The 14498-nt window shown below is 43.2% G+C and overlaps 1 protein-coding gene and 1 non-coding gene across 2 annotated transcripts; one reads left to right on the forward strand and one right to left on the reverse strand.

Moving 5' to 3' along the window:
* Positions 1 to 2947: 2947 nt before the first annotated feature.
* On the reverse strand, positions 2948 to 3021 carry trnai-aau (transfer RNA isoleucine (anticodon AAU)). The gene has a single exon. It is a non-coding gene; the product is annotated as a tRNA-Ile (tRNA).
* Positions 3022 to 3540: 519 nt separating this feature from the next.
* On the forward strand, positions 3541 to 13409 carry purg (purine-rich element binding protein G). Its single transcript, XM_032540224.1, has one exon. It carries the CDS (start codon positions 3984 to 3986, stop codon positions 5022 to 5024), a length of 1041 nt encoding a protein of 346 aa, XP_032396115.1. The 5' UTR covers positions 3541 to 3983; the 3' UTR covers positions 5025 to 13409.
* Positions 13410 to 14498: the final 1089 nt, after the last annotated feature.

Genomic DNA, 14498 nt, shown 5'->3' on the forward strand with positions numbered 1-14498 from the left:
CCCCCCCAGGTTCCAATCAGCCACATTAATAGCTGTATGGGTGTACAGGGCCTTTAATGTCAAATGTTAATTTCAAGTCTTTGAAGCAGTAAAGAAGACCGTTGCAATGGGAATTGCAGCTCATAGCTGTAGTTTGCTAGCTTTGCACTCACATGGGGAATAACTGACACATCCACATTGTTGTGGCCAAACAATGCCCCAGAACAAACTCAACACATGTATGTAGAGTAAATGTCACATGTATGTGTACGTGTGGACCATAGTTTCAAGATGGATGGGTGCTACGGCAGGACACTGGGAGTCTGTGGCTACATCTACGCCGCTACGTTTTTATTTTCAGACGCCGTTTTAGGACTGTATCCATCTCCGTCCACACAACCCACGAGTTTGCAAACCAAAACGGGGGCAGCAGTGTTTCCAAATTTCTCCGTTTTAGGGGCTCTTCTACGCCTTGGTATTGTGGACGCGAGGCGTGACCGTAGCAATGGATTTGTTTTGAGGCCGAAACGTTAGCTGTGAAAATGTAGCCTTGGATTTGTTGGAGCAGTCTCTTGCTGTAGCGCCCTCCGGTGGAGGGACTGTACCTCAGCAGGGACGTCACAGTTTGTTACCCGGGCATTGTCTTTTAATGGACATAGACTTATGTTTTTTAGTTTAAGTATATACACTGCACATGAATGTTATCAAGTTAAAGAAGTTCACACTTACATGTACATGATGAAAGGTATCTTTACCTGCCTTTTGAAAGTAAAAAAAAAAAAGGAAATGGAGAATTCCTATGCATATCTGAGTGAGGTACAGTTTGTATTTGTCTATCATTTTATGTTAATTTCATTTATAGAAGTAAAATGTTTTCCCGTTACAGTGAGCCGTGGTCCCACTGTTCCTACAATACCCACAGTTCTCTGTCACCACAGCCTGTCAGAGCAAGCATTAGCTCGTCAGTTCTTCTCACCTCACGAGGTTCAAACGTGATATTAAACCGCTGGGCTTCTTTACTCGGCGCAGTCACTGACAAAGACATGTATTACGTTTTTTTCAATACTCGATATTTCGAGAGGCAGTTTGGATTGACTTGGGTCCCCAGCCCTGCCGTCCACCAACAGCAGCTTGATGCACACAGCTTGGAGTAGTTCTTGGGAAGTGCTTTGACAATGTCATCAATCCCTCTGTGGTTATTGGGAGTCTGACCTATGGCCTAATGTCTCTGACTGCAGAGCTCTGGGCAGAATCTACAGAAATTACACCTCAATGAAAAAATCTGCTTGCCTGCAAGGTTTTTTTTTTTCAAGTGTTTTATACTATAACATCTTCATAGTATGAAACATCCACTGGATACAGCAAGTGGCGTGTTATATGAAAGAGAATTGCGGACCTGATGTTGTGTGACTTGTTTTTCAATGGGAACTGTTGGAGAGATCGAGCGTTTCCTTACCTGCCGGCTAAGGTTAAAGGTTTCACGGTGTTGGAACGATGTATATACTGATCATTATCAATATGAAATAAACGTTTTAACTAATGTGTTGTCAACTGGCATTATTGTGATTAAGACTTGTGTAATTATCTGACAAAAGGATATGGGAGGATTTTCCCACCAGGAAGAAAAATAAAAATGGATGATTTTTTTATTTTCATTTAACATTTTGACTAACCTAAAGGTGCACTATGAGTTCCTGCATGGTTTCAGCGTGATTTCATTTTTGTCTCAAATGGATGACGTCTCTCCTTGATCCACTAGCAGAGGTCACCATGCAGGAACTCATAGTGCACCTTTAACAGATACTAAGTCAGATAGATTGTTAGATGTCTTTATTTATAAAGGGACAACGCACATTAACCATGTAAATGTGCCAGATTTAGCCATGCAGGCTAATTTTCATCTGCAGTCCCTTGGCACATTACAAACATCAGATAAGATACACAACACACAAGAACCACTAGAACACATGAGCAAAGACAAGTCAAATGACACAACCAGAGTTCCAGATGAGGACAGCGGAGGGTCGATGGCATGAGAGGAACAGATACAGGTAGCATGTCCAGGAGACAGGTCAAAGTGCATGGACACACATTAGGACACACACCAAGCACAGAGACACTACTGTAGCGACAAAGACAAACCCGTTAGTTACCCGTTAAATGTATTATTTCTGGTATATTATCTAATGATTACTATCTCCTCAAGTTGACTTGGCGTGCAGTTTGTGCCAGTACAGGGTTTGTAAAGATTTGAAATTACATGCTGAATATGCTAAATGCAATGAAAATGTTTAATTTGTAGAATTCAAAGTTCTTCTAGGTTTATTAATGGAAATGTCAGTAAAGTACTTCAGGCTTATGTAGTAGTATGAGAATTCAGTAATATCTCAGTTATGATCCACTAAGTCTTAATTAATGCCGAACTATTAGGCATTTATTATTACATTTTAAACAGGCTACCTATCATGTAGAGCTGCCAAGATGAATCAATTAGTTGTAAATCGCCAACTGTTTGAGTCATATTCTTTCAACAATAAACCAAACTTCTCTGATGTAAGCTTATTAAATGTGAATATTTTTTAGTTCTCTCCTATGTGACAGTAAAGTCAATATCTTTGAGTTGGGGACAAAACAAGACGTGAGGATGTCATCTTGGTTCTTTCTCACCATTTTCTGACATTTTAGAGACCAATCAACTCGTATATATTAATCCAGAAAACAATCTGGATGAAAAGAACCGTTAGTGTCAGCCCTGTGAATTGTTAGCTGAGTTATAATTATGAGACTAAGCACAACAAACTATTTCATCTGAATCTAGGGTTACTTGTCTTCAAGAACCTCATTGTGATTTGGTACGCCTTCTTAACTTTGTACCCTTATCAAGTTGCAAATGACTGCGAATTAATTTAATAAGTATATAAAGATATTGAATAAATATAGACATCTATGCTGCCACCCCAAATAAATTTGGCCAGTACGGGTATCGAACCCGCGACCTTGGCGTTATTAGCACCACGCTCTAACCAACTGAGCTAACCGGCCACGTTGATACAAGTACAGTCACTACAGACAACAGCATGAGATAAAAAGCATAAAAAATAGCCCTTCTCAAATAGAATATACAATGAAAACAAACAACCAATTAGAGCCTTTATGAATATAAAAAATCAGCGAAATTACGTTCGCTAAACCCACCAGACTCCATGTAAAAAATACAACAAAACAAAAGTAATTTTAGCATAGTAAAACATATTTCATTCAAAGTCGACAGAAACAAATTAAAACTACGAAAAGCCGTTTTCGGTCATCTTTCCACTTTTCCATCCATCACAACTCTAGTTTGGGTTCAAATAAACACATAGCTCACCGATTTACATGTGAAAATATCATGGCTCTATACGAGCTAAAGTATTGCTTTTTTAAATGGAGTCTGGTGGGTTTAGCACTAGCGACTTTAACTGTCCCTATCCCCCTCAATTCACCCTGGTGCACCCTGCTGCGGTTGATGTCGATGCAGCTGGTGTGTGTGTGTGTGTGTGTGTGTGTGTGTGTGTGTGTGTGTGTGTGTGTGTGTGTGTGAGAGCAGTGAGAACTACAGCTCCCACCGCCGCTGTGGACCACGTGTCTCTTTAACTGAGGTATTCTCAGGACGGGGAGGGGGTGAATGGGTTCATCGGGTTCATGTAGTATTGGACTCCTTCCTTCTCCCATTTCAGGTTGGCCGCCTCCCTCGGTAAAAGGGCTAGCTTTAAGGCAAGTGGGGTGATGGAAGTTTGCAGAGGAAAGGGCTAAATAGGCGAGCTTGACCTTTTATTCGGGACACAGTAAAGTCGATCAGCTGGTGACTCCAAGCTGCCATTTTTAGGTCATTCGAGGCGTCTCGCTAACTTGTTTGTAGCGCCAGCCCAGCTGATGAATGAGCCCGCTTTATTCGTCAATTAGTCGCACCAGTGGGATGGGGGGGATCGCTTTGTCCTGTGTTGTCTAGTGGCGGAATATAAATCATGATGGCTGATGGATGTTGCAGAGGGATGGAGAGAGGCAGGGGTAAGATTGCATCAGATTCTTTACCGAGACCCACATATCCTCAGCAATATGTCCAGACCGGATCCCAGCAGCAGCAGCAGCAGGGCAGTGACATCCAGGAGTTGGCCTCCAAACGCGTCGACATCCAGAAGAAACGCTTCTACCTGGATGTGAAGCAGAGTATCCGCGGACGCTTCCTAAAAATAGCCGAGGTGTGGATCGGAAGAGGCCGGCACGACAACATCAGGAAGAGCAAGCTGACGCTGTCTATGTCGATGGCCCCCGCGCTCCGCTACTGCCTGGGAGACTTCATCGATTATTACGCCCGGATTGGACTGCGGGGGGGCCTCGCGCCTCCGCAGCTCGAGGAGCACAGCAGCAGCAACGGCCAGGGCCGCGCGCGCGACTCCCGCCGGAGAGCACAGGAGCCGCACGCGGGGCTGTCTCCAGACGGCTCCGCGGTGTCCGACGACCATGCCCACCGCGTCCTCAAGAGCGAGTTTATCGAGAGAGACAACAGGAAGTACTTCCTAGACCTGAAGGAGAACCAGCGGGGCCGGTTCCTCCGCATACGGCAGACTGTCAGCAAAGGACACGGCACCATAGGCTACTACGGCCAGGGCATCGAGCAGACCATAGTGCTGCCCGCCCAGGGGCTCATCGAGTTCCGGGACGCGCTGTCGCAGCTTATCGAAGACTACGGCGACGAAGAGAGCGACGACCGCGGCCGAACCGGGTCCAGGAACCAGGACGACAACCCCGAGCTTCCCGAGGCTGCGTCCTTCCGGGTGGACAACAAGAGGTTTTACTTCGACGTCGGGTCCAACCGCTACGGTGTCTTTTTAAAAATTAGCGAGGTGCGCCAGCCGTACAGGAACACCATCACCGTGCCCCTGAAAGCCTGGGCTCGCTTCGGGGAGAACTTCATCAGGTACGAGGAGGAGATGCGGCGGATTTTCTCCTGTCACAAAGAGAAGAGGACAGACGCACGGCAGGACAGCGAGGACCAGGAGGACTGACCTTGGCAGTAGGCTGTGTCCGTGTCCGTTTTGCATGTGTTCTAGGAAATGTCCAGACGTGACAGTATGACAGTCCCCCTCATATGTGTCCCTACAGTAGCCCGTACTACACTAGATGCAGTGTCCCGCGTTAACTTTATGGCTCAAAGGGCTGTTAAACTCCACATCTCAACCTGCCAAGGAGTCATGTATTCAGCCCAAATGTCTGTATCTGGGAAATAATATCGACTGTTCTAATGTCTTCATTTCTCAGTGCTATTTAATGCACTCTAGGCACTTAGACAGGGGCAACCCCAGGCCTATTTGGTGGCCCTGAGCAGAATTTTACACCCCCCCCCCATCCCCTTGTAACTTGAAGAAGGTGCTGTAATTTACAGCATTGTTTATTTCTAATAAGTGACATGGAAAGGTGACGCTAGTGTTATGCCTGCTAAACCATTCTTAATATTTAGTCCCCAACGCCGGGCTGTAATCAGTTTCATGTTGGGCGAATGTGCAGGACAGCTGTCCACCACAGCCCCATCACAGAAAGTACCACCAAAAAACAACAACTTGTATAGCCCACAATACATTAACTTCATATATGTTCAGTATAGCATATTATTTATTATGCAGTGATTAAGTGCAACACACACCGGCTACATCACTAACAGTATGGGCTCAAATAGAAGAAGAATACAGGTGTTGAGACGCATCATACAGATGGTGTGTGTTGCCATACACACACACACACACACACGTGTGTGTGTGTGTGTGTGTGTGTGTGTGTGTGTGTGTGTGTGTGTGTGGCTTCTTGTCAGTGGCAATGTACCCAACCCGTTGACCAAGTTCGATAAGGGGACAACAATGAGTCCACACATTTCTTAGCTAGTGCGATACATCTCCTTTTCTGATTCTACCCAACACAGGCACTTATAGTCCACGTTTCCTTTTAAGCTTTGTGTCACGTGCAGATACTAATGTTTGATTTGTTTCTTGCTTTGAATCTCAAACACTTGAACAAGCGATGTGCGTCATGTGGCATAAAGAGATAGGTGAAGGTAGAAACCCTGATGTTGAATTGGTAGCTTGGGTAGAAATGAGTGGTAGAATAGAATGGGCCATTTACATGCACATAATATATCGGGTTTTGCCCTTATTCCGAAAAAGACAGTACTAACTAAGCTGTTTCCGTGTCTTATGAAAGTGAAAATTCCACCAATATTCCCATTTTTTTCCCCATCCTGATTTTTTTTCTAACTTTTCCCCCAGTGGTGGACGTGTTGGCCCGTGCAAACACAGCCTCCCTCTTTCCTTCATCCATCGTCTTGAAAAACCCTGTTCATATCCAAGTCCTACAATGTTTCAAAGTAGCTGTGTTTGTGGCCGTGCAAACTGTTGACTGGTTGGTTTGTGTACAGTAACCATAGCAACGCACAGAGGTGACCGTAAGCCGTAAACAGGCAAGAGGCCGTAAACTGAGGTAATAACCCAGATTGATACTGAATGCGCTGTCTACATGTCCAAAGAATGCTTCTAAAACCCAAATAATACCGGCATATCATCTTAATTGGAGAAAGCTGTACTCGGAGAATGTCCAAACAGAATATGCATGTTTACGTGGAATTCTGAATATTGTCTATTATCGGAATAATAGTGGGATATTAGCGTGCATTGTAAACGAACTCAAGTGTTGTCATATAAGGAGGGGATGAAGTTGTCTTAGAGTGTCCATGTCTTACCCATGTGTTCTTTTGAGTCCCTAACGGTCCATCAAGTGCTGCTTGGATGGCAGTGGGCTGTACATAGAGGCTCCGTGTATACTATAAGAGACAAAGAGCCCGATTCAGACTGGGACTAGTCTAGTCTGGGACTAAGTGTCCAACTACAGCTGCTCATTCCCGACCCCGGAGTCAGTACTTGGCCATTTAACCCTTGTGTTGTTCACGGGTCAAATTAGACCTGTGTTCCCTAGACCTAAGTTTTTTTAATATCAGAAATATTTTTTTCTTCTAACCTATCAAATGCCCCAAAAATATCATAGATGCCCTGTAGATTTCATAAGGGTCAAAATTCATTAAAACCATGTCATATTGGACCATTTGACAGAAATCCATGCTGTTTTTCTCTTTAAAAAAATGACTCCAAACAATAAAAAAAATTCCCTAAAAATAAAAAAAAGTAGTACGGAAGACCGAAAATGTGCGTAAGGAGGCCGGTTGGGGGGGCGAGGACCGGGGTTTATGTCCCGTTCCTGTCCCGCGTGTCACTGAAATGTCATTTTGTACCCCCCCCCCCCACCATCTGTTTCCTAATCCACCTGTCTCCTTTGGTTGTGCTACATGTCAGTTAAACGCCCCCCCCCCCCAGAGAATCCTAGTGAGGCCAAGAGTCCCGACAAAGCGTGACTAAATATGACGCCGACGGAAACTTTTTGCGTCAATAACCGACGCCAAAGTCACCGGACCAAGCGTCGCTTTTTGACGCGATGGGACTGAGAATGTGTCGTCAGGTAGAATCAGCCGAGCGACACAGCCACGGTTTAAACTGAGTGAAGAGACGGCGTTGTATCTGGCTGGGACGAGTCCTGATAGAGGACATCACGTCTTCTTGTACTTATTCATACAGTATAAGAAATGAAATAAAGCGGCTAATTATTGAAAGGCAGTGTAAAATGTAACAAAGAAGCTTCATCTATTCTCGCCCATCATAATGTTTGTCCTTTTTACTGAACTGTAGCATCTGGAACGTGAAAGTGTCTGAGTCGGGCCCTTTGTCTTAGAGGACCTCTGACTGCTGTCTCCTCTCAGTGTAATGGAGTTGAGATGTAATGTAATGACTGGTATTGGTGTAGGATGGGGGGGGGAATGCAAAAAAAGTTAAGAAAAATCAGTGTTGTACTGGTGGCAGGCGATTCTTGTGATGCCTTTAGGTGCGTGAAAAGCACAGGACTAGTTGGCTGTGGTGTGTTTGCTGTACTGTCTGGTGTAGGGCATGAACCTTGATGATTCTGTGAGTTGTTTTATTTTCATATGAATGGCAAAATATATATATATATATATAAATATATATAGCAGTGTAGGAAGTATAATTCAAAGCACAATTTATTTAAAAAAATATGATGTGGAATTAGAATATATATATTAAATTCTTTCTATTGATTTGATTCTGCGTTGATATCCAGTGGATTTGGCTCGAGCGGCACTTTTTCTCAAAGATGAAATCTTGCCTCAGCCACGACATTAAGATAAAGACATGATATTTACTCTCCTGAAAGTGGGATGTGAGTTCCTGGAAAGGAATAATGTCACCTGTCTTTTGTATTCCAAATAGCATTCCTAAACGCACTTTAAATAAAAGCTGCACTTTTGTTCCGCTGCTTTCGAATCAGCTGACGTGAAGGGACCATCTCTATCCAGGCCTTGGGTGTGAAGTGACAATCATGGATCCCTGCTTCTAGAATCTGACGGGCTGCAGTCACACACAACTCCATCACGGTCGGAGTCCGGTTCTGACAGTCTGGAGATAAACACCTTGTGCATATTAATGCAAGCACCACATGTTAAATAATCATTGTCATTGATTTTTTTTGTGAAATGAGCACAAAATCTGGAAGGCAGATTTTGTTCAGTGGACATGAGCAATAGTAAGATTACTGATGCATGACTGGACGTCTTCCGACTGTTACTATTTGAAATTTATTAGAAACATTGGAATACTGTATGTTGTGTGTGTAATGTGTAATTATCTGCCTGAAATTCCCAGTTCATTAGCTCAACAGGCCGATCACTGCAGCAGGATCCATCTGGTAAATGCCCTGTCCATCTGATCCCTGTCCATCTGATCCCTGTCCTGCTGTCCAGCTTTTTTGAGTGAGCAATCTTTTTGAATTTTACACCAAAGATGGCACCAAAACTTAGTAGGCCAACATTTTTTCTTCAGTGTGGATTAACAATAGATCACGCGGGCAGTGTTTTAGTACTCCAGACCGGTCTTGGTCTCAAGACCGCTTTTTGAAAGTCTCAGAATTGACTGCAATTTCACTCGGTCTCAAATAAAAGGATCGTATTTCAAGACCGGTCCAGACCACAACTGCAGGGATATCACTAAATTGCTTGTGTATTACTGTATTGAATGTAAAACTTCCTAACATGCAACCCCTCAAAGTCTCTGTCTCAACCCCTCCAAGTCTCTGTCTCGACCCCTCCAAGTCTCTGCCTCGACCCCTCCAAGTCTCTGTCTCGACCCCTCCAAGTCTCTGTCTCGACCCCTCCAAGTCTCTGTCTCGACCCCTCCAAGTCTCTGTCTCGACCCCTCCAAGTCTGTCTCAACCCCTCCAAGTCTCTGTCTCGACCCCTCCAAGTCTCTGTCTCGACCCCTCCAAGTCTCTGTCCAACCCCTCCAAGTCTTTGTCTCGACCCCTCCAAGTCTCTGTCTCGACCCCTCCAAGTCTCTGTCTCGACCCCTCCAAGTCTCTGTCTCAACCCCTCCAAGTCTCTGTCTCGACCCCTGTTGGTGATGGTCTTGGTTTAGGTGGTCTTAACTACAACACTGCAGGCGGGTTACATTGTATACATATGAATGAATTAGGTGTTCCATCTGGTTTGTTTTGAACTTTTTTATTAAAACTTTAAGCTGGCAGCCCGAGCACAAACAGGAGATCGGACCGTCATAAAAAGGAAACATTATTTTTTTCATGGATTACTTCTTAATTTTTGCTACCAAGGAAGTATCCCACTATCAAAGTAACGCTCCTCTGTAAAACTTTCTGGTGTTAGCAGATTTTGTAGTTTCTTGCCATGACTTTGTGCTCATTTCACAACATTTCATGAGACCAAGAGGAATGAATTCAGGATAGAAGGAAGAAGACCCTGGCTGGTCTCCGGTCTCTTCCTGTGGAACCGGCAGGGTGTGCTGGATGTCGGGGGTGGAAGCCTCGTCAGAGAGATCTTGTTGGCAAGTTTTGTCGGACTGCAGCGCTAAAACGATTCATGAGAAAGCTGAGTGAGACTTTTATTATTTGTGTAAAATGAATGACCCCGACTTAAAAGAAGAACAAATTAACCCCCACTTTTCTTCGTCCAAAATCTAAATAATGAAATGTATAAATAAATAGATAGCTAGCTATAAAGATAACATTTTAGTCTCTAATTTGCATAATAAAAAGTTGGTATTTAATATATTCCTATATGTTATGTGTTTCCCTTACTAACAAGTCTATCCGTTTATATTGCTGCTGAGCTGTTTCTAAAGCACGCCACCAGAATGAAGTGATTTCAGCCCTCCGGCCCAGAAGACAAACACTAAGATAACACATGATTAGAAAAAGGAAATTGGAAACTTCCCGGCATTAAAGATTGCCTTTTAGCTACAGCAGCCAGACAACGCTGCCGTGTGTGTGACGCCGGAGCATCGTTGAGCGTGACGTCGTGGCGTGTGCGTTCTTCCAGCGTGCGTCACATAGAAGAGACAACATGGGGAATAAAGTCGCACAAAAGCTGTTTGCAATCAACCGCGCCGACTGAAAGAGAAAGAATTCCCTGTGCGATTGTTAGCAACATTTCAGCTGCACTCACTTTCAGGTTTTTCAGGTTCTGGATCATCAGTTTCTCAATTGTGACATCACATGGTTCTTTCCATGAAACTTCCTAGTCAAATAGCTGAGAAATGTTGGACCTGTAAAAGCCAGAGACACTGACAGCCATCTATAATTCAGAGTGTGCAATTTGAAATGTAAATGAGTATCTTCCTCAGTGACAGAGAACAGCAGCTGTGGTCAGCCTGACTTACCCGGGACATTGGAATCCAATCAGGATCTTCTTTCGTCCACCAGCCAAACGGCTAGAGAAGGCTGAAATTTGACCAGCCACTCAATAGATGACCTTGGTTGGTTGTTTTTTTGGCTGGTGAGTGATGCAAATTTACCAGCCACTTGCATTCATTTACCTGCAATTGGTGATAGAAAGATGGTGCTGATTTTGAACCATGATTCCAATGGTGGAAGGTCAGTGGAGAACCAGGGTCAACGTGTTTAAGCTGAACTGAATTTAACATTGTACATTTAACAAAGTTTTGTCAGAGCAGCCCTATGAGCTCCTATTTCTCTTCTTTTACACATAAAAAAAGAAACGCATATGGCAATGTCCACTGGCTTTCTGGAACTTTTAGCCCCATGACACGGCCTTGATTTGAGAGGTTCTAGTGCGCTGAGGGAGGGACCGATGACATTCAGATGACACCGTCATGAGTAGAAAAGCACATCGTGCAAGCAGCGCGTTCAGCCAGAGGTTGACCACGGCTGCTCTTCACCGCGCTCAGGAGAGTACAAACAGTAGCTGAAGGTTTGACTTGTAGAGACCAGATTCTGGGGTTGTTACTTTGAAGTGAGAAATGGCATACACCCACGCTGCTAGTGTGCTCCTTCCTGTCTCGTGAGTCATTGGTTTTGAGTGGACGGCCAGCAGAGAGCTACAGCTGAAGGGCTCCAGGATGTTGGACTGTGATGGGAGGACTGGGCTGTAAACACAGACCCAACGTGTCCAACCCTGACGCCTTAAAACACCGTTACCATTTGACTGTACCTTTGCTTATTTGAATCCGTGTGCTTTGTTATAGCAAATACGGGAATTATACAAAAGTCCACTTACACGTATTCCTGTAACGTTTGGATGGCACAGTCACAGCCAAGATAAAAACGGATCAAAGTGCCGAGGTGGGATTCACCTGGACAAAGTGTGTGTGTGTACGTGTGTGATGTGAATGTATGCACACTGAAGAAGACGTTCTGGTTTGCTGTTTAGTTTTGCCTTCTGTTCACCAAGTGGGAAATGTGGAGATGTAGCTGTTTGGTAATCATTTAAAAAAAAACTAAAAAAAAACTGAAGTGAATAATGGAAATGTGAAAAGGTGTATATTTAATTACATGTAATGTAATGCATTGGTGTGTCCTATTAGTCCTGTAGAGTACGACTTAAAAAACAAGGAGGTTTTATACTCTAGCACTTTCTTTAATGTGTACTGTATTAGTTCATCTTCTACATGTTAAAGTACTGTATGAATATTCATTACTTGCCTTGTAATGTTCGAAACGATGCTACGTTTTAGAAATGGTAACCAAGAAAACTACGTTTTTAGAGTGTATGCATGCCAATGGTTGGGTCCCAGTATAACAGGAAAACTATATGAAAAAATGGTGCTATGTTACATTATATAAAGGTGCTTCTATGGACCCCAGCTGAATGCATGCTAAGAGGAACTATCAAAAGAAGAAGAAAAAAAAGAGCAAATGGATGTCTTACTACTGTTCTCGAGTGAGTGCTGCCTTCCAAATATATCGGAGAATTTGGAAAAATCCAACTGTCTATAGGTTAAAATGCAACAGCCCTTCAAGTTTCCAAGGTAACCAACTCTGGGCCGGTAGACGATGCTGACGGTATGATAACCTTCAGCAAACATATCCCGGTTTCACGGTATTGCGGTATTGCAAATACATGTTTGAAATGTATTATTTTAAAAGGTCTGGGTAACAAAAAACAACTTTTTTTTCCCCCCACTGAACACAGTGTATTTGATTTTGAAACACACTGGCATGTGAAGGGATTTCTAAACTGCACTTTCTGTCCGTGACCACTCATATAAAACTGCTCAAACCGCAGGATTAGTACGACGGAACATTTGAGTAGTTCGGAAACTTTTTCAATCCGCAGTATACCTTGAAACCGGTAACCGGCCCGAGCCTCCTCCAAACATCCAGTACATGTAGAGCTTGTTGGGGAAGGAGCATTTTAACTCGGACAAAGGAAGTTTTAGTGAAGCGTAAAGTCGGACATGGGCGTGTTATTGCACTCTGTCAGCTGGGAATGTCCGACTGAAGACCAGAAGTGGAATGCATAGTAGGTGGCAGATATCCTACCTGGTCACAAACGGTGACGTCTAACTGTAAATGTCATCTTTTCAGTTTAATAAAGTCCTGAGTCTGTTAGAAGCCCCGGAGCCACACTGACTGAACATGGATTGGCCCGTTTCAGAAAGGGACTCAAACTTAAAGAAGCTGTCAGTCATCAGGTGGTTTCTGTTTTTAAGAAAAGAAAAATGTCATTTACAGTTACACTGCATTTGTGGCAAAGGTCTAAAAGATCCATAGACAATCTTAATGACATCATTTTGTACTCTTAATTCTTCAGATGTTTACGTATGTGTTTAACTAAGTTTTTTTTTATTTCTCCATGTGGCAGAGTTATAGGACGTCAAACAGAAATATAGTGTTCAAAAGTTCAGTTGTTTGAGTTTGGAAGACTTTGTGCTGATTGTTGCTGGAAAAGAATTTGGGAAAAAATAAACTGTGTATGTTTATTGGTTGTACTGATCATCTTCTGTTTTATGTTGCTCATTAAATGTTTTACAGGATTATCAATCAATTTGTTTCGGTTTCATTTCAAGACTCCAACCAGTGCCAAACTCCACCCAACGCGTCTGTGGGCTGGGAGCGTAACCACGTAGTACTCAAGCTAGGGTGTAACTTTGGGCTCAGCATGGGGGGGGGGGGGGGGGGGGGGGGGGGGGGGGGGGGACATGTCTGCATGGATTAAGGGAAAAAAAATCAAAAAGTAGAGACAAAAATGTCAAGAGAAAAAAAGGGAAGAATATTGTAAACCACCCCCCCACCCCCTGTAAATTGTGTCTATGTACTGTAGCTCAGTCATAATTTTAAACTGTGTTGATTATGAGCTTTAGGCTACATCATTTAGTCAAATCATTCTGAATTGAGTAAGGAAGGAAGAAGAGGAAACATTAAGAGAAAATATGTTTTATGTCAGAGTCTAAGGACGAGTCATTGAATATGGTTCATATAAAGAAGGAGTTTCATTATGATCTTAGAATTCAAGGTGATTTCCAGGAAAGAAAAGATCTTCAGCGTGGTTGGGTTGCCAGTGTACCTCCGTGTGTACTCCGAGTGTCCTCTGTCCTCAGCAGTCCCACCGGTGGTCACGTTGGATCAGCATGGAAACAAATCCCAGGGAACGGTCGACTGGGTACCCATGTAGCCTACCCATAAACCGTTAATATTAATAAATATACAGTCTATGAGCCTACCCCTAGGTTCATTTTGCGCCGGATTTGTCCTTTAACCCTCATGTTGTCCTCGGTCAAATTTACCCATTTTTCTATAGCTATGTTCTTTTTAACTACCCAAAATAACGATAATAATGATTGATTCCACAAAACGCTCTTTGCCAAGTACAAATCTCTACTTTCATTAATTTTTGAGTTATCCATTCCTTTAATTTTAGTCTAAATAATTCTTAATTTCTGCTTTTCTGACTCAGACATTAGGTATAATTTTCTATTAATGAAGTTTATTGACTATGCATTCCAAAAATTTTAAATCTTTTTGAAAAAAGGGACAAAAAGTAAGAGAGTTAAAAACATAGAGAGAAAAAAAGAGTCAATGAAAGTGTTGATTTTCAATTTTGAGGGGAAGACAACCCAAGGGTC

The sequence above is a fragment of the Etheostoma spectabile genome, chromosome 16 (assembly GCF_008692095.1).
Source record: "Etheostoma spectabile isolate EspeVRDwgs_2016 chromosome 16, UIUC_Espe_1.0, whole genome shotgun sequence".
Lineage (NCBI taxonomy): Eukaryota > Metazoa > Chordata > Actinopteri > Perciformes > Percidae > Etheostoma > Etheostoma spectabile.

What these genes read in the sequence shown, in the direction of transcription:
- purg (XM_032540224.1), top strand. Translation starts at nt 3,984, where the DNA reads ATGATGGCTGATGGATGTTGCAGAGGGATGGAGAGAGGCAGGGGTAAG.